Source organism: Peromyscus californicus, unplaced genomic scaffold, assembly GCF_007827085.1.
Source record: "Peromyscus californicus insignis strain IS unplaced genomic scaffold, ASM782708v3 Scaffold_15__1_contigs__length_86483966, whole genome shotgun sequence".
In the NCBI taxonomy this organism is placed as follows: Eukaryota; Metazoa; Chordata; class Mammalia; order Rodentia; family Cricetidae; genus Peromyscus; species Peromyscus californicus.
In genome coordinates this window covers 1,415,135-1,440,702 of record NW_026294447.1, presented here as the reverse complement: position 1 = coordinate 1,440,702, position 25,568 = coordinate 1,415,135, and the positions used below count along the sequence as shown (strand labels likewise).

The 25,568-nt window shown below is 41.2% G+C and overlaps 1 protein-coding gene across 1 annotated transcript in view; it reads right to left on the bottom strand.

The window, feature by feature from the left end:
• The window catches only part of Cog5 (component of oligomeric golgi complex 5), a 328,259-nt gene that overhangs the window by 7,775 nt on the left and 294,916 nt on the right, over positions 1–25,568 (bottom strand). Inside the window, exon 19 of the mRNA XM_052738280.1 lies at positions 22,170–22,246. Coding sequence (XP_052594240.1) covers positions 22,170–22,246 — 77 coding nt within the window. The remainder of the gene's footprint in view (positions 1–22,169; positions 22,247–25,568) is intronic.

The window sequence follows — 25,568 nt, the reverse complement described above, 5'->3', positions numbered from 1 at the left end:
GCAGCAAAATTCCTTCTAGGATCATTTCATGAACAAGCTACAGTCAACCGAAGCACAAAGCAAAGCCTAAGTTGGTGTAAGCAGCAGCTGCTTACCTCCATCGACGCTTGTAGCTTTCATCCTATGTAAAACCCTTCTTTAGGCTATAATCTAAAACGGATGAACTCAATGTTTTCTATGCATTCTTTCTAAATGGAACTTGAGTCTTTAATGCAAAGTAATTACTATGCTGATTATTCCAGTAATTTATGCCAGCTCCCTTCAGTCCCGAGTCTCACCGTCACAGTTTCCTAGGAGCGGTGTGAAGGGAAATTGACTCCACTACCAATGCTTGGCCACTCTGTGACAAAATCAGGGCAAGAATGATGTGCAGCTGCCTGGGCTCTGAGTTCTGATGGACACAGCTAGTGACTTGATGGCTGGCTGTAGAGGCTCTCCTGGTAGTGCCAGTGGCAGTCACACTTCCTGGCAGTTCAGATGACTGACATGAGCCATGGAACACAGCTCTGTATCCTGTTCTCTTTCCTCAGCCATCCAAACTACACCAATGTGTGAAGGCAGGCAGGCCTATGTGAGACAGCCCAATACTCCCTTCCTCTCACTAATGAACATTTACTCCAAGAGCCAGGAGAGTGTGCTCAACACACACTTGATTCTTGTTGGAACCAAATTATTAGGAAAAGATAAGGAGATGTGTATATATATATATATATATATATATATATATATATATATATATCATATAAATTGCTATAGCACACAGTCAATGCTGTATGACTAGATGGCTTCTGGTTCCTGCCACAAATATGCAGGTGCCTGTGGAATCCAGAAGAGGGCATCAGAGTTCTTGGAGCTGGAGTTACAGGTAGTGGTGAGGCATGTGAAGTTGGTGCTGGAAATTGAATTTAGGGCCTTTGGATGATTTATAAACATTCTTAATCGTTGAGTCTCCAACCCAGGATCCAAGGTTTTTGTTCACTACTTTTATAAAAATATTATTTCATTATTAAATATAATTTGGATTTTTAAAACTTTCATTTTTAAATCAGCAAAGGCATGTTAAATATTCCAAAAGGCATTCTACTTAGGGAATAACTGTATTTTAAATTCAAGCTCTTAAAAACTCCAATAAACAAGCTGGGCAGGTGGTGGCACTTGCCTTTAATCCCAGTACTTGGGCGGCAGAAACAGGGGGGTCTCTGTGAGTTTGAGTCCAGCCTGGTCTACTGATCAAGTTCCAGGACAGCCAGAGCTATACAGAGAAACCTTGTCTCGGAAAAACAAACATCAACAACAAAAGCCAATAAACTGCCCCTTACTAAGGAAATGGAAAATAATTTTAACTTGGTCCAATCAATTTGATTACTATGCTTGTACTAATAGTTAAAATGTTGTACGAAATAGATGAAAGGCTCTGAAAGTTCCGGGACAGACTTCAGCCTCTGATTAAAGTAACTCTGACCTCATTTACTCTTATCAGGACACCCAAAACTTTAGGTTAATTAATTTAATCCAAATTATAAAACAAAACAAACCTAGTCCCTAATAAAAACCCTCAAGGTATTTTGTACTTAAGAATTCTATGTTTCCTGGGCTAGGATGCTAACTTATTCAGTAAAATGCTTGCCATGCAAGTGTGATGGTTTTTAGTCCATATCCCCAAAACACATGTAAACATATAAACGCCTGGCATGGTGGTACATGCCTATTATCCCAACTCTTGGAAGGCAGAGGCTGGTGGTGCATCCCTGGGGCAAGCTGGACTAGTCAAATCTGTGAGCCCTGGGTTGGGTAAGACCTTACTTACCTCAAATGATAATGTGGAGAGAAACTGAAGATGAAGAGGGCAGGCAACATCAACCAGTGGACTACACACACACACACACACACACACACACACACACACACACATAAAACGTACATACACACATACAATTTACACACTGTTTTAGCTACTTTTTTATTGCTGTGAAATAGACACCATAACCACTGCTAATTACAGATTTTATTTGGGGCTCACAGTTTCAGAGGGTTGGAGTCCATGACCAGCATGTCAGGAAGCACTGCAGCAGGCAGGCAGACTTGGCTCTGGAGCAGTGTCTGAGAGCTCACATCTTGAGATACATGTGAGGTAGAGAGAGCTAACTGGAATGGCATGACCTTTTGAAACCTCAAAGACCATTCCCAGTGACACACCTCCACCATCACAGCCACACCCTCTAGTTCTTCCACCAACTGGGGTCTAAAAATATATGAACCTATGTGGGCCATTGTCAGTCAAACCACCACACACATTCGTACACACATGCAAAAAAGTCCATGTTTCTTGATTAAATCATTATTTAAGTTATCCTATAGTATAATTGGCAGGCTTTCAAATTTTAAAATATTTCTATTTTACCAATAAAAAGTAAACAGACTATTATACAGTGACTCCTATTGGAGTCCTATTTTTCATTCTGATAATGCCCTGAGATTTGGTTATTCCTAGAAGGTGCATGAAATTCTAACTTCTTATAAGTCTGAGCTCTCTTTTTCAGCCCTGTCACCAAAAATACTGTACATGGGAAAAGATAATTTGTATAAATGAGAAATTAAAGGAATGCTATATTGTTATCTGATTTCATCTGGAATATAAATCTCTCAAGCTGAATTTGGTACAATACTGAGATAATGGAACATATCAAATTATTACCCAAAACAAGAGTTATAATTTATACTTTAGAACTCAACATTTCCTATTAGAACTATCCACCTTTCATGAGGTTACAGCTATAAAATCAAACTGATTAAAAAGGAAATCTATAATCAAAAGGTAGTAAGTCATTTTTAATAACCCAAATATCAATTAAACCATCTTATCAAATACAAATAACTACAGACAGGGCAATGTCATCTACGCAGTTTAAATATACCATTTCTGGTTTAAATACCGTCTTCTCTTATCAGCTGCCTTTAACTCCTCAGGCCATACCGTATTTTGATTAGGCTGATATTAGGTGTAATATTCCTATTTTTACATGTCACATGTATGCCAGATACAGAGGTTGAAAAAACTTAGACCTGGATCATGACAGCTGGAAGAGTTGGTGATGTGAATTTTTTAGTATTTACTGCTCCTGGTGACTGTGTTCCTGCCTACTCAGCCTCTCTTCCTAGGGGTGAAGGAAAGTTCCTAGCACACTGGGACACAAAGTAATATTGGTTTTTGAGTGCACAAAATGTGATTGCTTGACCAAAAAAAGGAACTGTGAACTGATGATTTTAGAAAACAAGCAAACCAAATGTGGTGGGTCCCAAAACATCTTGACCACACAGCAGCCATGACAGGTTTAGGGGCCCAGACACAGCTTCTGTGACAGGCTTACTGGCAGGCAACACCCAGATTCAGAAAAAGCCTTAAGCTGACACCACCTAGGGGTCCACCCAGGGATGGGGAAGTACCTGACATCCCAAACATCCCAACCATTAGATAAGGTGGCCAGATGTCCCTGAGTCTAGCACACACCTATTTTTTGTTTTACAGATACCCCTAGACAATTGTCAGCCAATCAGGGTCCTGGACCCTGGAAATCTTCTCACCCCAACTTCTGCTATGATAAAAACTCTGCCCCACTTGAGTTCAGGGCTCTCTGCTCTCACCGCTGCATCTGACAGACAAGAGAGACCAAGCTCGGAGCTTGAAATAAAAGGCTCTTTGTTTTTACATGTGGGATTCGGTCTCCGTGGTGGCCTTTTGGGGGTCCCTATGATCTGGGCATAACACCAAACAAACCCACCAAACATGTTAAACATTCTACAAGGTTGAGGGACTGGGTCGCATGGCTGTGACTGTGGAGAGATAGAATGTTAAAGCTGGCAGATAGTCTGGGGCTACCTTTAGCCCCCTAAAGAGCCATTTATCGCCTACCTACATGTGGGAACTAACATCCTCCTGACTCTCAAGTCAATCCTTTCAGATTCACAAACAGCTCCCTCACTCCACCAACAAAAGGTCAAGATGTCAAGATAACCTCTGAGGCCTATAACAAAGAGTCCCTCTCGGTTTCAACCCACACACCTGTGTTGAACAATGCATTTAATCATGCCTTGATTTGTAACTTTACAGAAACTCTGTGAGATCAATAGCATGTTAGAAGATGGTATTCGTGGCAACCTGAAGCTGTATTCTTGGATCATGGCCAGTTATACTTGCTTCTCTTATTCTCTTTGAAAATGAATTTTAAAAAATCCTACAGATGAAGAACACAAGGACTAAATAACACCATCAAATATAACCAGCAAACCCGAGTAAGCATAAGAAATCAGTGACTTTAAAGACAATATTTAAAACATGAAGTTATGTCGGACAGTGGTGGCACACATCTTTAATCCCAGCACTCCGGAGGCTGTGGCAGGTAGATCTCTGTGAGTTCAAGGCCAGCCTGGTCTACAGAGTGAGTTCCAGGACAGTCAGGGCTACACAGAGAAACCCTGTCTTAAAAAACAAAAAGCAAAAACCAACCAACCAAAGAAAAACCCCATGAAGTTACAGAAGCAGAATGAGAAGGAATAAAGAAAGCTGACAGCAGTCAGCCAAGACCAACCAGGCCACCAGGAGTCATCGAATAGAAGAGGGAAGAGCAAAGGGACGGGGCTGGAAATGTTTGCAGAAACAATGCGTCAAACTTTACCAGCCTTCAGGTACAGAAAGCAAAATGCCCTCTAATCACCCAGCCTGAAGAGAAGCACACCAAGACACACAGGAAGGTAGCTAAAGCCAAATACGAGTTCAGGGAATGAGACTCAGGAGGGTCTCAGCGCTGTCGGGAAGCAGGCAGGATTAGGTGCTAAGAACAGACCTCCTCTTCAGCTTCCATACATTTGCCTCATTTCACTCTGATATGGAGAACTAGGCAGCTGGCTTTGTTTTACCTTCAGCTACAGAAAATTTAAAGCCAAATCTGAAACTTAGGAAGTTAATTTCATGATTTGAGTATTTGTGTTTTTCATAATTATCCTTCAGGACATTTTCAATGCAAACTACAAAAGATACAAGGGGAAAAAGCAGGCAAGATGGAAGATTAGGAGAAATGGAGGATGGAGGCAGGCAGGGAGGAAGCATGTAGGCACAGGTGCACAGGATGAGCTGTGTCTAGGACGTCTGGCCCACAGACAGGGTAGGTGAGATGCTCATAAACCAGGCCTGGTAAAAACCAGTTGTTTTGGGGGTCAGTCACCTGTCCCTTTGGAGTTTTAAACCACAAAAGCTGTCTTTCTGACAAGACCAGTCTTCCACACTGGTCACTAACAACTGTCTAAAGAGCTCTGAAAACAGCTCCGGGTCTGCATCTATCTGCACTGGGCACCACTCACACATTACTTCCTGTCAGGCAGCACAGCTTGAGCCCTCTCTATCCCTGATTCCTGGTGGGACTGGAAGCACCAACAAGTTAAAAAAATAATCACCACCTAAAGTGCTTTACAAAACAAAAGAAAATTAATTAAGATGCTATGAAAAACAGAAATTCCATACTGTCATTCTTAGAGATTATTTTAAATATAGCAACACTTCCAAGGTTACACATTCTAGCCAGAAGGTAGAGTTAATTAGTCAAGTATTAGATCCCTTAGAAAAAAATGTCTATTTCTAGTCAGGGAAAGTCACATTTAAATGACTCATGGCTGCACAGCTGTCAGTTTTCAGACAGCCTGTTAAGGCTGATCCTGAAATGCAGGACAAGAGGTCCTGATGCTCCTGTCGCCATATCCTTCATCAATGCTGGTCCCTTCCATGCCATCTGCCACCAAGTCTACCCTCCCTAATTCTGAGTGAAGAGCCTGAGAAGGCAGCAAGATCACTGAGTACAATGCTCAGAAACTCCCACAGAATTGGGTCAGAGAGAGGAAACATGACCCCATTGTGGGACAGGATGCAGCACAGGACATGGGACTGCCATTGAGAGAACAGATAGATGTCTGAAGCCTGCAGGAAGTGAGCCTCTCTACAAGACATTTTAGGGGTCATGAGGGCTGCAGAAGAGAATGATGCAGGAGGCTAATGACTTGAAAACAAGGGCTCAAAGTAGAGGTTAGAAGGGCTCCTGTTAGAGTTTATTGTTCCTGGTTCCTGTTAGTGGCATGCACGGCTCTTTCAAGAGGTCCTGCTATGGAGCACTTAAATGAGATTTATGGGCAATGTGCTGCAAGCTGCTTGGTGGCGGCATGAACCCACTGCTTCCCAGAGTTGGCAGTGAACGTACCTCCACCAAGTTGAAAAGCCTAACGGGCTGGGCAGTTGTGGTACACACCTTTAATCCCAGCACTTGGGAACAGAGGCAGAAGCAGGTGGATCTCAGTGAGTTTGAGGCCAGCCTGGTCTACAAAGAGAGTTCCAGGACAGCCAGTACTGTTACACAGAAAAACCCTGTGTTGAAAAACCAAAACAAACAAAACCCAGAAAAGCCTAACAAGGCAGAGCCAGCAGCGAAAGCTGCTGCTTTGGTCCTAGCCACACAATTTAGCAGTTTAAAGCAATGGTCAAAAAAGGATTACAGATACAACAATAAAGACAAATTCAGACAGAAAAAAACCCTCTAAATGGGTTACAATATGTATAAAAAATGTACATAGGCTTGGGAGAGAGAAGATAAAGTATCTAGATAGTCATAAAAATAAAATAAAGTGTAGCACGACTCTTAAAAGGTCTTATTAATAAAATCAAACCCAGGGCCAGGTATTGGGGTGAATGCTGGAAGATGAGAGAGATAGAACAAGCCACAGCTTCCTCACCTCGCCAATTCCTCAGCTGATCCGGTTTCCTCAGACTGGAAGCCTCTGTGTCCTCATCCAGAATGGATCTCAGCTGAACTGTTGCTCAAAAGCCTAAAAGCTTAACCAGGCTCTAGTTCCTCATTCTCACTCCTTAAATACCTTTCTGCTTTCTGCCATCACTTCCCGGGATTAAAGTCGTGAGTCACCATGCCTGGCTGTTTCCAGTGTGGCCTTGAACTCACAGAGATCCAGAGGGATTTCTGCCTCTAGAATGCTAGGATTAAAGGCGCGTGGGTCACCATTTCCTGGCCTTTATATCTAGATAAGTTTATTGGGGTGAACAATATTTTGGGGAATACAATATCACCACAATAATGTCTTAAAAGAGAAAAATAAAATAACATATAAAAGAAATAAGCCATGTAAAGATGGAAAATACACAATGAGTCTGGATTATGTATATCATTACGTTTTCTTTGAATTTTTTCACTGCTAATGTATGCTAACTACAGAGAGACATTTGATGGTGGGGCTACTAAGTTAAACCAATATATATATATTTAAAAAAAATCTTGACTTCAAAATTTAGGTCTAAGGATATGTTGCTTTGGAAAAGAGGTTGTTTTTGTTTCCACAGAAGATGAGAACCTATGGATTGCTTCTAGGCTAATAAGGTTTGATCGAAAAAGACCCCCGAAAGGTCTCTGATGACAGCAATGGCTCAGATGATCCAACATCCAGAACACCTTCAAGGCAACTGGCTGAGATGATGTAGCCTCACAGACTACTACAACCAAGATTGAACCATAATTCTAAATTTTCTCAGGATCCCCATAAGATGACCAGTGCTCCTCAATCAGCAGGAAACAGTATAGAAAACTACGCCTAAATTCCTAAAATATTGTTTATAAATGTTTGTTTTTCATTTAAAGGGGGTTGGTTATAAATGGTTAATGGTCATAGTCAATCTCTTTCTATAGAAAAAAAGGGGATATGATATAGAAATGATGAAAAAAGGTAGATTATGGTTTATTAATACAGGTTTAGGGTCAATTTTGTTATATTATATGTATATTTATGCTCTTGTTTGGGATATTATGTTTATGCAGCTCATTTGAAATTATAATGTATAATTAAGAAATGCAGATTATTAGTCATCTATGATAAACTTATAATCATATTAGTTAGGTTTTCTAGATATACAAAAATATATTTCAATTAGGTAGGTAATCTTCAAACACTTCAAAGACCTACCCACAGAATATGGTATTTAAAATGTTTTAAGAACTTAGGTTTTTCTGGATAATGAGACACGTCGCTTCTGGCAATACCAATTACTTCAAAGAGGATAATGGGCATTGAAGAAACTCATTATGGATGTTTGCTTTCAATATGGCAAAAACTAGCCATTTGGGCAAGAAACTGCTCTTGCCTGGACTGCTTGACAATATGATATATAAACTGGATATGCAGGACCTGTAGGAAAATTGACACTAAACTCTGCCAAAACAAGGTGGGATGGTCCTTCAGGTTCCTGCTTCACAGAAGAAACTGCCAGACATTCTGCAGGACACAGAGGAGAGTGACTAACGAACTTTGCCAAAATCGGCAGGACTTCAGATTTCCTGCTTCACTGAAAAGTCTGCCAGATACTCTAGTGTAGTGTGTATTTGCTCTACCCATGACCTGAGGCTATCTGGCCTGATAGCTTCTTGTCTGCCTATGTGACCCCTTAAAAGCAAAGGGGGAGGGGATCACGAGCTCTCTTGAATGTGGAAAGCTTCCTGATGCATAGTTCAGAGAACTGGTCTGGAATTTTCCTCATCTTTCTCTGGGAGATAAAAAGGCAATGGCGTCGCTTCATTTTGTATTCATGAGTGTGTGATCCCCATTTCATTACTTAATAAATAAGTCTTCTTCCCAGACATTACTCTAGACCTATAGGCTGAAGATGGATGCCCCAACATTACAAAAGAACTTTGGGTAACTCTCCAGGCAGCCAGATGTCTCTTGTCATTTCTAGAGTTTTGGAAGTTGCTTGCAATTCACTTCCTGTTTACTCAGGTAATATTATATCCTTCTGGGATCTTTGATGGAGTTAAAGACTAGATAGTTATAATTTTCCTTAGTTATGATAAAAGGTAAATGAGACATAAAACTTTAGATTCACTAAGATAAGATAGAGAAATGTTTTCTCTAATTTTGTCAAAAACAAATTATTGTAACTATAATTCTTGCTTGATAACTGTTTTGTTATATGCAATTTTACTATGTTAAAGTTAAAACCTTCCTTTTTGATTAGACAGAAAAGGGGAAATGCTGTGGTGTATCTTTCTGTAGACTATGAATATGTTTTATTACCATTGGTTAATAAAAAAGCTGCTTTGGCCTATAGCAAGGCAGGATATAGCCAGGTGGGAAATCCAAGCAGAGATACAGGGAGAAGAGAGAGGAGTAGGGGAGACACCAGTGAGCTGCCCAAGAAGCACTGGTAAGCCACCAGTTACATGGCGATACATAGATTAATAAAAATGGGTTAATTTAAGATGTAAGAGGTAAGCCGGGCGGTGGTGGCGCATGCCTTTAATCCCAGCACCCGGGAGGCAGAGGCAGGTGGTTCTCTGTGAGTTCAAGGCCAGCCTGGTCTACAAAGCGGAATCCAGGAAAGGCGCAAAGCTACACAGAGAAACCCTGTCTCGAAAAACCAAAAAAAAAAAAAAAAAAAAAAAGATGTAAGAGCTAAAACAACAACAACAAACAAACAAACAAAACACCACCACAACAATAAAAGAGCTAGCTAATAATAAGCCTGAGCAATAGGCCAAAGAGTTTGTAATTAACTAAGCTTCTGAGTGATTATTAATAATAAGCCTGAGCAATAGGCCAAACAGTGTGTAATTAACTAAGCTTCTGAGTGATTATTTTACAAGCTGTTGTGGGACCAAGCAGGACAGAGCAAAGTCTCCGGCTACAATGGGAGGACAACCTGTGGAGTGGGCTCTCTCCCTCCACCCTGTAGATCCCAGGCACTGAGCTCAGGTGCAGGCCAGTGGCCAATGCCTTTACTAAGCCATCTTGCCAGCCCGTGGGCTCATATTTTAGGCCATCTCTTCATGATGATGAGTATTTCCCTTGCTGTGTAGAAGCTTTCTGATTTAATGTAGAACCACGTCAACTCTGGGATTTCTGTGCTACTAGAGCCCTTTTCAGAACATCCTTCTCTGTATTTCCTAGCTTCAGTATTTCCACTAGTTTTCTACCAGTATTTCACACTTGTAGTCTTATGTTGACGTCTCTGACCCAGTTTAAATTGATTTTTGTGTAGGATAAAAGACAGGAATCTAGTTTCTCTATCTACAGGTAGAAATCCAGTTTTCCATTTGTTGGAGACACTGTCTTTTTCTCCAATACATGGTTTTGACACCTTTTTCAAAGATTAGGTGGCTATCGTAACTGTGTCATTGGTTTATATACCTTTTTCCCCCACTAGTACCATAGAGTTTGTTACTATGGCTCATGATATGGATTCACAACATGCCCCCATGGTTGGGCATGGTCGCGCATGCCCCGAGGGACCTAGTCACTTCTGCCTAGTCATTTCCGGGTCAAAACGTCTTGAATGACCAGGATGTCGTGGCTTTGCGTGGTTGTGTAAAGCACGCAGCGCAACCATGTGATCTATGCACATTCGTGGAATAGCCACATGGGCCTGTGTGCACAGGCGCGGCTCAACCTTTGTAAGCCGGCGCCATGATTCCCGGCCCCCCTTCATTCATGTGTCTTTCCGCAATCCTGTGTACATCTGTCCCTCTCCCTTATATTAATAAAACTCTTGTTAGTGGATTCTGTCATGTTTCGTGACTTTTCCTCGCAGGTTAAGAGCACTGCAAAAACCAACAGCTCACTAATATAATCTCATAATCTGATAGGCAGGCTCCAATATTACTCTTTCTGCTTAGGATTGCTTTGGCAATTTAGAACTTTTTATGCTTCTATGTCAATTTTCATTATAGTTCTGTGCTGTGGATATCGTTCTGTATAAATAAAACACTGATTGGCCTGTGGCCAGGCAGGAAGTATAATATAGGCGGGACAAGGATAGAGGAGAATTCTGGGAAGCGGAAGGCTGGGGGAGTCACTGTCAGCCGCCACCATGACAAGCAGCATGTGAAGACGCCGGTAAGCCACGAGCCATGTGGCAAGGTATAGATTTATGGAAATGGATTAATTTAAGCTATAAGAACAGTTAGCAAGAAGCCTGCCACAGCCATACAGTTTGTAAACAATATAAGCATCTGTGTGTTTATAAGTGGGCTGTTGGACTGCCGGGGCTTGGTGGGAGCTGGAGAGAAATTCTGCAGCCACAGTTCTGTGAATAATGTTACTGGAATTTTGATTAGGCTGTTGACTATAGTGACCACTTGGTAACTGGCTCATCTTTATGATTCTACACATCTAATTGGCATGGCAGGGCTTCCTTGCTAATGACTTCTTCAGTGTCCTCAAAAACTCAATGTTTTCTATTCAGAGGTCTTTACTTCCTTGGGTGGTCTTTATGTTTTATTACCATTGGTTAGTAAAGAAACTGCTTTGGCCTATAGCAAGGCAGGATATAGCCAGGTGGGAAATCCAAGCAGAGATACAGGGAGAAGAGAGAGGAGTTAGGGAGACACCAGTGAGCTAAACAAACAGAGTTTTTTCCCATTATTTCTTTTTTATGAAGTTTGCTATTATATAGAAATAAACAATATTTTTGTATGTTGGTTTTGTATTCTGCTATTTTGCTGAAGTGTATATTAGGTCTCAGGGTCTTCTTACTGAGTCTTTAGACTCTTTTAAATAGAGGATTATGTCATCTAAACACAGGCATACTTTCCCTTTATTACTTGTGTCCCTTTTCTCCTTTCCCTCAGCTTGCAGTCCTAGTTAAAACTTGAGCACTATACTGAGGAAGAGCAGAGAATGGGCACCTTTGTCTCACTCCTCATTTAGAGGAAATGCTTTCAGTTTTTTTCATTTAGTATAATGCTGACTAAAGATCTGTCATGTAGCTAGAGTTTTCCTGCCTGGCCCACAGTCAGGACAAATCTTTCTCACCTGCCAGTCCCACAGCCGCTCAGACCCGACCAAGTAAACACAGACACTTATATTGGTTACAAACTGTATGGCCGTGGCAGGCTTCTTGCTAACTGTTCTTACAGCTTAAATTAATCCATTTCTATAAATCTATACCTTGCCACATGGCTCGTGGCTTACCAGCATCTTCATGTGCTGTTTGTCATCGTGGTGGCTGGCAGTGTCTCTCTGACTCAGCCTTCCACTTCCCAGCTTTATTCTCCTCCTTGTCCCGCCTACACTTCCTGCCTAGCCAATGGCCAATCAGTGTTTTATTTATTGACTAATTAGCAACACATTTGCCATACAGACCATCCCACAGCACTGTCATGTATAGCCTTTATTATGTTGAGATATATTTCTTTGATTCCTACTTTCTTCATTAAGGGATTCTAAGCTTTATCAAAGGCCTTTTTGCATCTGAGTTGATCATGTAGTTTATGTCCAAAAATTTATCTCTATGTTGTATTACATTTATTGATTTGAATGCCTAGGTTGAAACCCACGTGGTTATATGACTTTCATTTTATGAAGTGTATGGATGTTTTGCCTGTATGTGTGTCTGAGCACCACATGCATGTCTGGTATCGTAGAGGTCAGAAGGTTGGGACCTGCCAGAAATGGAGTCACAGACATTTGTGAGCTGCATATTGCTGTAAGCCGCAGGAAAGCATATGGAGTCCAGCAACTATCACAAAAGCTACTGTTTGGAAAGGACTTTTCTGAAGGTCAAGCCATGGCTTAAGAAGTCTTGGTGATATTTTATCTTTTGTATATACATTAGCCGGTTCCTACAAAGATTTTCTTGTACGCTATGTAAGCTTCCAAGAACTTCTATACCTAGCATCCTAGGCATAGCTTTGTTTCTTGTGCATATGAAGCTCAGACCCTCCTTTCTCTTACAGTCCAAATGGCATTCCAGAGCAATTGATTCAACAAAAAGAGTTTTTTGCATACCAGGTGCAAAGTAGCTTTGAGACAGGTTTCCTGGCTCCCAGCAAAGTTACCTCTCCCTGCCAATATATGGTAGTCCAGGAAAACAGAGCCAGTCTTAGTTTAGTGACTTACAGACTCTTTTACCTAACCACCTGTAAGATTGTGTTTGAGCACATTTCTGATAGACTTTATGATAGACTCGTAACGTTTCATCTAACCACTTATAAGAATATATTTTGATGCTGGGGCAGTGGTGGTGCACGCCTTTAATCCCAGCACTTGGGAGACAGAGCCAGGCGGATCTCTGTGAGTTCGAGGCCAGCCTGGGCTACCAAGTGAGTTCCAGGAAAAGGCGCAAAGCTACACAGAGAAACCCTGTCTCGAAAAACCAAAAACAAAAAACAAAAAAAAAGAATATATTTTGAGCACAGAAATTCCCTTTCTGACTTATTCCAGGCCTTATCTGACCCCACCTCCTCTATTCACTCCTCTTTTGGACTGTAAATGAAGTTGGCTACCACAGCTCTTGTAGGGACCTTGGAGGCTTTGCTTTATATTCTAAGAGTCAGACTGATGATAAGGGAGAAACAGGTTCCAGGGGAGAGAGAGGAAGGAACCAAGATGGAGAGGAATGAGGTTGAAGATGAAAAAGGGTTAGAGTTATGAGAAGACAGGAGAACAGGGGACAGAGAGGAGCTAAATATAAGAATAGCATTAAAGCTATGTATATAGAATTTAATTTCAGAAGGATAAAATAGACGGACGAAGCCGGGCGGTGGTGGCGCACGCCTTTAATCCCAGCACTCGGGAGGCAGAGCCAGGCGGATCTCTGTGAGTTCGAGGCCAGCCTGGGCTACCAAGTGAGTTCCAGGAAAGGCGCAAAGCTACACAGAGAAACCCTGTCTCGAAAAACCAAAAAAAAAAAAAAAAAAAAAAAAAAAAAAAAAAATAGACGGACGAAAGAGCATGGTGTACTTAGATTATTTTCCCGCAGATTACCCCCCCCCCCCCCCCCCGCCATTAGTAGCGTCTCTTCTGGGCCCCTGGGAGAGAAATTAAAGAGACTAGTCCTCAATAATTTCTGAAGCCATGTAGGTGCTGGGAATTGAACCCAAGTCTTCTGTAAGAACAGTGCTCTTAACTGCTGAGTCACATCTTCAGTCTCATTATTTTTTAAATGTCTCTTAAACTCAGTTTGTTAGTATTGCATCAAGAGTTTTGGGGGACAGAGAGGTAGCTCAGTGGTTAAGGCTGGTTACTATTCTTGCAGAGGACCTAGGGCTTAATACCTACACTAATGCTTACAACCCCCTGTTATTTCAGTGCCAAGGGTCCCATGCCCTCTTCTGGCCTTCAGAGGCCTCTGCACATACATGACACATAAATTATACATTAAAAATAATACACATACATATAAAAATAATAAATCAAACAATTTAAAAAAGAATTTTTGCATGTAGGGCCTGCAGAGATAGCTTAATTTGTAAAGTGCTTGTATTGCAAGCATGAATACCTGAGTTCTATCTCCAGAAACCATATAAAATATCTGGGCATGGAGACATGCACTTGTAATCCTAGCATCTAGACAGAAGTTTGCAGATCTCTAGAGGTTGCTGGCCAGCCAGCCTAATAAGCAAGCCCCAGCCAGTGAGAGATACTATTTCAAAACAAAAGCCTGAAGATGAATGGCACCCGAGGAATGAATGACACCCAAGGTTATTCTCTGCCACCCCCACACACGCACATGCACATACATACACAAGTGGACACCCCCATACATGCAAACACGTACACCCACACACAAGTACACACACATACAGTTTTTGGTTATCAAGGAGTTTGGAGTTCTTGTTTTTTTGTTTGTATTTACTGGGTTTTGTTTTCAGGATAATGCTGTTTACTCTGTGAAATGCGTTCGGTAATGTGCCTTCCTTTTCTAATGTGTGGGATAGTTTGACTAGCATAGGTAGTAGCTCTTCCCATCAGGTTTGTTAGTATTTGACAGTGAACTCATCTGGTCCTGGGTTTTTCTTTGTTGGAAGACTTTTTATTTCTTCTTTTTTATAAATTAAAAAAAAATTTATTTATATTTTATGTATGAGTGGTCTGCACACCAGAAGAGGGCACCAGATCCCATTGTAGATGGCTGTGAGCCATCATGTGGTTGCTGGGAATTGAACTCAGGACCTCTGAAAGAGCAGACAGTGCTCTGAACCGCTGAGCTAATCTCTCCAGCCCCAGGTTTCTTCTTTAATTCACTGACTACTAACTGTGGGTCTTTTTGAGTTATTATATCTACTTTGTTTAGTTTTAGCAGGTCATGTCTCTAGAATTCATCCATGTCTAGATTCTCTAGTCCTTGGGATGTCAGTCCTCAGAGTATTCCTGATGTTCCTGTGCATCTCACTGGAGTCGAGAGTAAACTTCCTTTCTCACTTTCAATTTTATAAACCGTGGGTCTTTTCTTTCTTTTGGTTATTTTAGCCAGGGGTTCACTTTTTCAAAGACCCAACTCTTTGTTTGATTGATTTTATGTTACTCTTAGTGTCTATTTCATAAATTTTTGCTCTGATCTTTCTTTTTTTGGTTTTGGTTTTGGTTTTTTGAAACAGAATTTCTCTGTGTTGCCCTGGCTGTCCTAGAACTCACTCTGTAGACCAGGCTGGCCTCTGCCTCCCGAGTGCTGGGATTAAAGGCGTGCACCACCATTGCCCAGTTCTGCTCTGATCTTGATTGCTGTTTCTCATCTGCTTTTGGCTTTGGATGGCTCTTGTTTTTCTAAGACCCTGAAGGATACTGCTGGCTTATTTATTTGAGATTTTTCTGATTTTTAATGTAAGTACTAGAGCGATAAACTTCCCGACAGAGCTACTTTAGCTACAGCCAAAGGTTCTGGTAAACTGTTATTTCATTTTCATTTGATTCTAGTAACTTTTAAATGTCCTCCCTAATTTCTTCAATTAGCCACTGGTCATTCAACCAAGTTCTGGGAGGGGATTGGCAAGATGGCTCAGTAGGCAGTGTTACTTGCTGCCAAGCCTGATGGCCTCAGGTTAATCTCTGGGATGCATATGGTGGTAGGTGAGGACCAACTCCTCCAAGTGGCCTTCTAAGCTCCACTTGCATGCTGTGGCACACACATGACCACACCTACAAATAAATGGATGTTATATAATATGTGTGTATGTTCTATTCTAAGTCACTTCATAGCATCTAAAATAGTTTCTAGGTTGTACCTTGCCCTGACAGACTCCAATTTACAAACAGATTTTGACTCCCATTTTGAGGATAGAAGATAATTACATGCAGGGTGGACTCATAAACACCACCATCTGTCCAGTACCACCCACATAGCACAGACAGATAATGACATTATCTTAGCAGTAGAAATGGCGCTAACCTATAAATGTATGAAGGTGAATTGAGACTGTAGGAGCATGCAGGTGCATTAAAAGTAATCAGCAAAACCAGGCCCAAGAACTTATCAGACATGCTAGACCAAGGAGAGGGTATAACTTAACTCCTTTATCTCTACCCCATAAAATGGAAGATACCTAGCATTGTCATTGCAGGGGCCCACACCAACCTGTCATTGGTAACTAGAGCATGCACCAAGGAATGACAGGCAGAGAAGTCGTCCCAGTGGTCCCTGGGCTGCCAGCTCAGTCCTCCACTGCTGACATGGCCATCCACATACATGTCCCTCTGGACTTAGACCTGCTGCTCCTGTTGCAGACTGGGCTCTGCTCTTTGGTCTCTGTAGCTGGCCAAATCTTCAGTCTCAACTCAGACTCTTTCATGCCTGATCTCTACAGCAATGGCTTCTTCCTTGGAGGCTGGTTTGGATTTGTTATCTTATTAATGAGATATGAGGTTCAATATGCATTTCAATCCACCAACTTCTAAAAGTTCTTGTACTACTACTGTTGTTACCTTGTATTCTACCTGTAACCCACATATATATGTAGATCTATATAGATACCTTTATTGTATCTGTGTATGGTATGATATGAGTTATATTAGTAAGTAAGATTGGAATAAAAGACCAGCATTCACCTCAGCCAGATTTTTGAGGTAGGTAATTATCTGGCAAATTGCTGCCACCAAAACCAATGCAAGTAGTAAGCATATTGTTATTCAATAAATTCTCACACTATGGAAACACACAAAGTGTCCTCTATGATTCTGGCATAAGGTACTCTTGACAGAATCCCTACATTTGGCACAATATGTATTTACAATTGTCTACATTTTCTTGATGAATTATTCCCTTTATTTACATGTGCATGGCCTTTACCTGATCAGATATAGCAGCATTTGTATGATCAACAGATCAGGGCCTTAGAAAACCCTCAATAGTCAGGTAGTGGTGGCACACACCTTTAATCCCAGAATTTGGGAGGTAGAGGCAGATGGATCTCTGTGGGTTCAAGCCCAGCCTGGTCTACAGAGTACGTTCCAGGACAGCCAGCCAGGGCTATTACACAGAGAAACCCTGTCTCAAAAAACCAAACAAACAAACAAACAAACATATAACCAAACAATTTCGTGGTAACCCTCAATACCCCTTCAATGACAATCAACACATAGGAGCATTCTATTTTAGTTACGTGATTTGATGATGCCCCTTTCTTGAACCTGCTCCTTCTCTCTTGCTTTTTTCTTCCCTGCTCTCTTGCTAAAAGCTTCAGTATAACACAGCCCCATCCCCTGGCTGTTTTTACTCATCTGTGAAACCTAGATAGAAAGGTTCTGGCAAAGCAGGCAGTAGACATCCCTTCAGGAGGCAAGGTGAGGTGTGCTGGAAGGCAGGTTCTGCATCTCCAGCCTTTCTGTGTCAGCTCACAGATCCACACTGGATCTACATTGACAGTGCCAAGAGGCAGAATCTCACGACTTCTGGTGCTCAGGGGTTAATGTCATGCTGCAGACAGGCAGACAAGAGCAGGGTCTTGACAGCTCTGACATGTGTGTCATGTGTAGAAATACAAAGCCTCTAGGGGCAGATCAGGAATGTCAGCATTTTTCTGAGGCAGCATTCTGTCCGAGTATGAAAAGGTTCTTGCTGCCGGGGAACTCTAATGGAGACAGCAAAATGCAAATGTATGCAAGAAGCTTGCTGGCTTAATTAACTAGTCCACTGATATTACCATCAGAGAGAGTGCCCAGAGGCAGATGGCAGCATGCTGTGGAAAGGGAGAGCTTGCTAGGGCTTTAGGGGTGGGAGAGGAGAGGAATCTTAACGGGAGAAAGATCTTCTGGCTGGCAAGGTCCTCCCCCCTTGCAAAAGGGTCCCTGTTGCCCTCCCCTGCTCCACTGTTTCTAATTCTGGCGGTTCAGAATGAGGCCTTCTGTGGATTCCACAATATGCCTGAGTTATTGTTTGGCTTGCCTGCCCCCCACCTTGTTAGAAAATGTTCTCATGGATGTTATATTAATCTTTAGCTCTTCTGTTATTTCTAGAAGAGAAAACAATGTTAAGAATTTAACAGCAAAATTTATTGGCTTTTCTCACTAAAAAATAAAGCTGAAGCAGGAAAATTGAAAAATAAAAAACTGACCAGATTTTGATGGCTCTTCTTTTTTCTCTTCTCCACACAAACACACTCCAGTGTCAGTGTTTACAGTACAACAGAGATCACAGACACACACCAGTGTTTACAGTACAGCAGAGATCTCACACACACACACACACACACACACACACACACCAGTGTTTACATTACAGCAGAGGTCATAGCAATCTCCTTAGTAGCCTATTTTTTATTTTTTGGTTTATTTTTCATTTAGTGGTGCATTAGAGAATATATTGTTTTTGTTTTACAAACTTTTAAGAGGCAATCCAATACATGTCCATTTACCCGGACATGGAGAAACAGTAACTTTTAGTGACCTATGAATTATAGCCAAGATCCAGCATGGATATGGTTACTGGTTGATGCCTAGCTAGCTCTTGTCAGAGGGTTCAGCAACAATGGAAAAGACGCAGGTTAATAATCACAGGTCCTAGGGCCTGGCGGTGGTGGCACACACCTTTAATCCCAGCACTCAGGAGGCAGAGGCAGGTAGATCTTTGAGTTCAAGGCCAACCTGGTCTACAGAGCGAGTTCCAGGACAGCCAGAGCTACACAGAGAAACCCTGTCTCAAAAAGAAAACCAAACCAAACCACCAAATAAACCAAAACCCAAACAACAACAACCTCAGGCAAGCATTGTGGTGCATGCATCCTTATAATCCTAGAACACAGGAGGCTGAGGGAGGAGGTCAGCCTGGGTTAAATAGTGGAACCAAGCCAGGAAAAACAAACACAAAAAAATTAAGAAGCCCTAAAATTTCTTACCATGCGTGATAGCCAAAAGTCTGAAAAGTCTGATTGACTATTACTCTATCAAGAACTAGATATAAAAATTAAGATTTTTTAAATGTATGCATTTATGATTTTTATTCTATAAGTAGTTATAAAAAGATGTTACCCAAGCCTGAAATTGTTCCTTTGGGGTTCTTTTTCTCATGTGAGATTAACTGGGAGAGTTAATGGGAATTTCCTATCTTTTTTTTTTTTTTAATAATTTATTTAACTTTATTTAATGTGCATTGGTGTGAAGATGTCAGATCCTAGGGAACTGGAGTTACAGACAGTTGTTAGCTGCAATGTCGGTGCTGGGAATTGAACCTGGGTCCTCTGGAAGAGCAGTCAGTGCTCTTAACCGCTGAGCAATCTCTCCAGCCCTGGGAATGTCCTATCTTAAATGGTTAGCCTCAGATTTTATTTTTCTGTACTGTCATACAAATTTAAAAGTACCGAGGGAAAAGCCATCCTACTTTGCAAATATTAAGATTAGCACTATTTTAATATATACACAATAAACTTAAATATGGAATTTGGAATTACCAAAAACAAGAGCCTAGTCCTACTATGGCAAATGAATGCCAGATAAATATTTTTCTCAGACCTTTATCAAAAGCTACTTGACTAACGCCCTCAGAACATTTATTGACCCAGCCATGACACCATTCTATTACATAGTACAGATTGGTATTTGTAGTGGTTAAATGAGAATGCCCTCCCACATAAGTTGAGATATTTGAACATGAGGTCCCAAGTTGATGGTACTGTTTTGGAAGGTTAGGAGGTGTGGCCTTGCTGGAGGCAGGCTTTGAGTTTAAAGACTCATACCACTCCCAGTGAGCTCTCTCTGCTTTCTGTTTTGGGATATTTGATCACACTGTGAACCATGAGATTCCGTTTATTTAAACAAAATCAACCACAGGTCAAGAGGTGGAGCAAGCAACCAGCTGACTGGAAGTTAACTATAGACAGTAAGGGAAGTCAGGAGGCTGGGGAGAGGCACGGGAAGTAGAAGAGTAGGGGCATCCAGTTGGAGGAGTTGTTGTTTCAGATGGGATAGGAGAAAAGTCTCTTTCTAAGATGATGGCAGAGAAGGAAGGTCAGGTGGTTGCTTTCCCTGCCTCTCTGAGCTAGCAGGTTTTCATACCAGCATCTGGCTCCCAAGTCTTTATTGGTAAAACAAAAAGAGAGAAATTTAGTTAAAAGGACATTTGCCTCCCTACGTGGAGGTGGCTGAGGTGGCAGGGGCAGACTTGAAGGCCTCAGCAGAGGTTGCAGCTATGAGGAACAGCCAGCAGCTCAGGCAGTAATAGGTTCGGGTGCAGCCGCTGTGCTGAAGATAAAAAACAACAGCTTTCTGCTTGAGTTGGAAGATGTGGGCTCTAAGATTCTGTCTCCTGCCACCATGTCTGCAACTTGTGTCCACGCTCCCTATTATGATGGGCTCTCTTTCCCCCTGGAACCATAAATCAAAGTAAACTCTTCCTTGTGTAAATTCCTTGGTCATGATGTTTTATCACAGCAAGAGGAAAGTAATAAACCGTATCACCATCTTGCTCAAAGAATACAACTGGACAGTTGTTTCAATATGGCTATTTTTAAAGTTCAAGCAGATAAGTGATAGACTGGTAACCTTGGGATCTTACGTTTTAACTTAGTGCAGAACTAGAATTTAACACAATACTTAGAGCTTTATCTATTTATTTTAAAGAACTCAACAGACCCAAAGAAGATATTTGAAAACTATACAAGATCTCACTTGAAGTTTTCTTGCAATCATGGATGTATGTGCAGTGATTATCCACTGCAGAAAACACAGAACCCATGCCATGTTGTCGGCAATGAGAACAAGAAAGAAACTCTGTCGACTGCAAATGGGTAAGGTAAAGTACAAGGTCTCTGTCGGCAACACTGGTTCCCTATATGGCTGTTACAACAGTTTGATGACACAAGAAAGCACACACAGCCTTCATTGGAAGGGCATACACTTATTGATTACTCTAGTTTTCAGGTAGCCCATACCACCTTATTTTACAGAAACACACTCAGGGATCATTATGCTTTTGGACATTTGATTAGTTCGTGTCAAAGCCTTCTATGCAGCATGCTATACTCACAAAATTGTTATAAATGTTTATTATGTAGATCTTTCCAGTCTATAGAGCTGGCTACATTTTTGTACGAATACTTTCTTTGTGCTATTACATGAAAAATTTGGAAATTCTAGTTTACTGAATAAACAGCCATATGCACAATATCACCCTGTCTTCTCACAGCTACTACTGAAGTCATTAAGTTACTCGATATTTTCAGAACAAAGTGTCCAATCATAGAAAGGACGGCTTCCTTCATTAAACTGCTGTATTAGTACATCGTGAGCATGAACTAGATCACTGTTGCTCTTTTTTCTTTTCTTTCTTTCTTTTTTTTTTTTTTTGAGACAGAGTTTTTCTGTGTAGCCCTGGCTGTTCTGGAACTCACTCTGTAGACCAGGCTGGCCTCAAACTCACAGAGATCCACCTGCCTCTTCCTCCCGAGTGCTGGGATTAACTCACTGTTATTCTTTTTGAGCTGGTTTGTAAGAGGCTCAATTGCATCAGTCTCAGCTGTCTACTCCATTCCCTAAGTTCATCACCAAGCTCCGTTTTAGTCAATAGTTGTGTTTGTTTATATTATATTCTATGATACTTTTAGAAGTAGGTTGGATTAAAAATATACATGAATAAATAAAAATTTCAGAAAAAACATGCCTATATTATAATGAATTTCTGTAAGAATGCATCCATCAGTTCAACCTGCGAGTTATAATCCAAAAAGAACCCACTCCCACGTTATTAGTTACTGCATATAATTCTAGATGGTTCTCTAAACAATACCTTTTAGGATGATTCATCACATATTGGCACTGTTATAGTAAAAAAATGAATGTTTACAATTTTATAGAGCTTAACTTGAATAGGAGGAAAGGACCACCTGCTAGTAAGACGGCATATAATAACAAAAGTTAGGTCTTACCTGAATGACCTCAGCATTCGGTAGGACTTTCCCAAATCAGATACTCTTCTGCAAAGTGGACCCACAGCCAGCTCCATCTGAAATATGAAGAGACAGACCACAGCTTTACATGGCACTCTGAAGGCTGAACTTGAGAAACACTCTCTGTCAGTTCTTCCTTGTTGTGACAGGACACCTGATGTGAACAATCAAGAGGAAATGACCTATCTGGGCTCATGGTTTCTGAGGTTTCAGTCCATCGTGGTGAAGGTCTGCTGGGGCAGAGCAGCTCCCCCGATGGGGGCAGGAAACAGGGAGAGAAGCCTGTGCTGATGGCACCCCTTTTTATCTAGGCCCCAGTCACGGATGGCAAGACATTCAGGGCAGGATTTCTCCCTCAGTTAATCCTCTCTGGAAACACCCTCCTAGGATACCTAGAGCTGCATTTTACTAATCTCCTAGTACATTTTCAGTCTAATCCAGTTGACAATCTAACCATTATATATAACTAACGAAGTTGTAGTCTTTGTAACTTTAATGTTAACTGGCTGTGATACAAGTTTTGGAAGCCACTTAAATTTACTAAAAGGTAAAGACTTCAATGACATTTACACTTCTTCGCTAAAGAGGCCCAAGATGAGATATTTTTATGCTGTTAAGTAAGAGAAGGAGTTCAAGTCATGTCTGAGTTGGGAAAAGAAGGTTTTCTAGACTATGTACTTGCATTCTACACAGGCATCACAAGCCGATATAATTGATGAGAATTTTTACCAGTCAGCAAGGTCCAAGTGATTATAAAGTTTTAGCTCTGGGGATTTCTGTGCCACATAAGTGGCAGAATTTCAAACTTTAGTCAATATAAAATGACCCTGAACAAGTAACTTAACTCTCAGTTAAAATCCCCTTCACTAAATTTGAGAATTTACGTTTTTCATATGTCAAATGGATATGGTAATATCTGCTTAGTATAATAACAGAAATTAAATGTACAAGTTCTACTTGTGTGGCATATAAATACTTAGTTGTAAAATTGGTGCTGCACAGATAGCTCAGGGCTTAACAACTCTAGAAGAAGACTGGGGTTCAGTTCTCAGCATCTACACGGCAGCTCACAACTGCTTGGAACTCCAGTTTCAGGGATCTGGCACCTTCTTCTGGCCTCTGCAGGTACCAGGGACACATATGATGCACATACACACATGAAGGCAAATGCTCAAACACACAGAATTAAAACAGGCCTTTAAGGGGGCTGGAGAGATGGCTCAGAGGTTAAGAGCACTGACTGCTCTTCCAGAGGTCCTGAGTTCAATTCCCAGCAACCGCATGGTGGCTCACAACCATCTGTAATGAGATCTGGTGCCCTCTTCTGGCCTGTAGGCATACATGCAGGCAGAACACTGTATACATAATAAATAAATAAATCTTTAAAAAAAAAAAAAAACAGGCCTTTAAAAATTCTGAAATTATCAGTATTTAATTTTTTTCTCATTTAAACTATTAAATTAATCTGCCCCTATACAAGATACTAGCAAAGGTTGGCTTCACTTCTTTTTATTTTTCTCTTTTGACTGGAAATTCTATTTGACACAAACTGGCTCCTGGTTCTTTATCTTCCACATGCTCATGCAAATTCTTTGTAATATGTGGTACTCAGAAGAAAACTGGTCCTCCATGCTGACTAAAATTGTGCTGCGTGGTGAAGACCAGTTTAGAAAACGGCTGAGAGCAGATTATTCCCGATGGTGCAGCATCTTTACTCAAACACATGGGGAAGGACAGTCACAGGTTCACCACCCTTATGAAAAAGTGTTCAAAGCTCCTTGCCAATGAGGACCACAAAGCCCTAATTAATCATTCATTTGCAAAGCAAGTCCTATTCCCTACTCACAGCCAGGTACCAAACTACAGGGATAAGGTAGAGAAGTAGAAGTCTTTCCTTCGAGAATTCTCAAATTTAGTGAAGGGGATTTTAAAAAAATGCAACTTTACAATAACAAAACATGAGTAAATGTATACATGCAGACACAAATATACATGCCCACATATCTTTACAATTTTGTTGAATGTTAACTGTGTTACTGAAATAAATACACATATGCATATCAATTATTATTAGGCAAAGTGAAAGTGCCACTGAGAATTCCTGTGACTGCTGAGAACTGCAGGACAGCTCCCCTGAGGTGCTTCAGTGTTAGCCGACAAGTCAACATCTCTCTTCTGGTACAGAGGTTCACAATAACACTATACATCTTACATGGCTAGAAGACTCTAAATTACACAAGACTAAACAAACACAATTGTAAAGAAAAAGCCAGTCTTCCTGCTGACAGACCAAACATGATGCTGGGAACCAACTACTCAACAAAAGGCAGGGGTGATGGGCTGCACTTGGAGCCCTGGGTAGTCTATTCCCTTGCCAGGGAGTTCTGGTTTTCTTCTGAGTGGAACATTTATTTTACATTGCACACAAATAAATATGTAATCAGCATTTGCTACTTCTATCCACACCACTAACTGTGGTGTGCATATAAGGGTTTCCAAGCACGTATTACGTGATGTAGTTTCATGACATATTTTGGTCTCCCCACTACTCCCATTACCTTTGTGGTTCATTATCTTCAAATATCAAATCAAGCAACCTTTGACCTAGCCCTGGAGTAAGACTAAATGTTAAAATAATTAAATAGCTAAGGCAAAGTTCCTAGATGAGAGATTATCACCTCAAATGGTTGTGAACTCCATGATGACACTACAGGGTGATTTCAAAAGGCTAAATGTTTAAGATGAACTTTTAATCTAAAAAGGACCCCTAGGAGACTGAAAAATCATTTCCCTTTAAACAATAAAGTTCATGTTTAAAGAGGGAGTGTTCTGTTAGAGGAGTGTGCAGAGTTCCAGATGGACACTCAGTGACAGGCACCTAGGCTGCTCCCTGCCCTGCTGCTGCTCTGTACCCACCAGTTAACCACGGGGCTCATCTAGATGTTTCAGAGGCATTCTTGCTCTGACAATGTTCAAGATAAGAAAAGGCAAGAGGAATCAGAACCAAAACGAGATTGCTTTCTTTTCTAATTTACATCTTTGGGCAATGTGGGAAAGATAAAAGTGTGTGTACTTAAAGGGTACTGGAAAATTTATAAATAGAAATTGCTACGAGTACCACTAAATAATTTAATTCCAACTTCAATAGCTGTCCTTTCCCTCAGAGAAAAAAAGAGACAAATGGGGTGGAGGGGGAGCCGGTGCTACAGCAGGGGCATCGTGAGCCTGTCTGCGTGAGTGGGAACCAACAGAAGCCTGTGGGCCTTGGACAAGCTCAGGGCTTTTTGAACTGCTGTATGATTAGTGTAGACACAGAGGCCATGTGGTCACAGCAGGAAATTAATTACCTGCAGGAAGCCACCTCATGCTCATGACCTA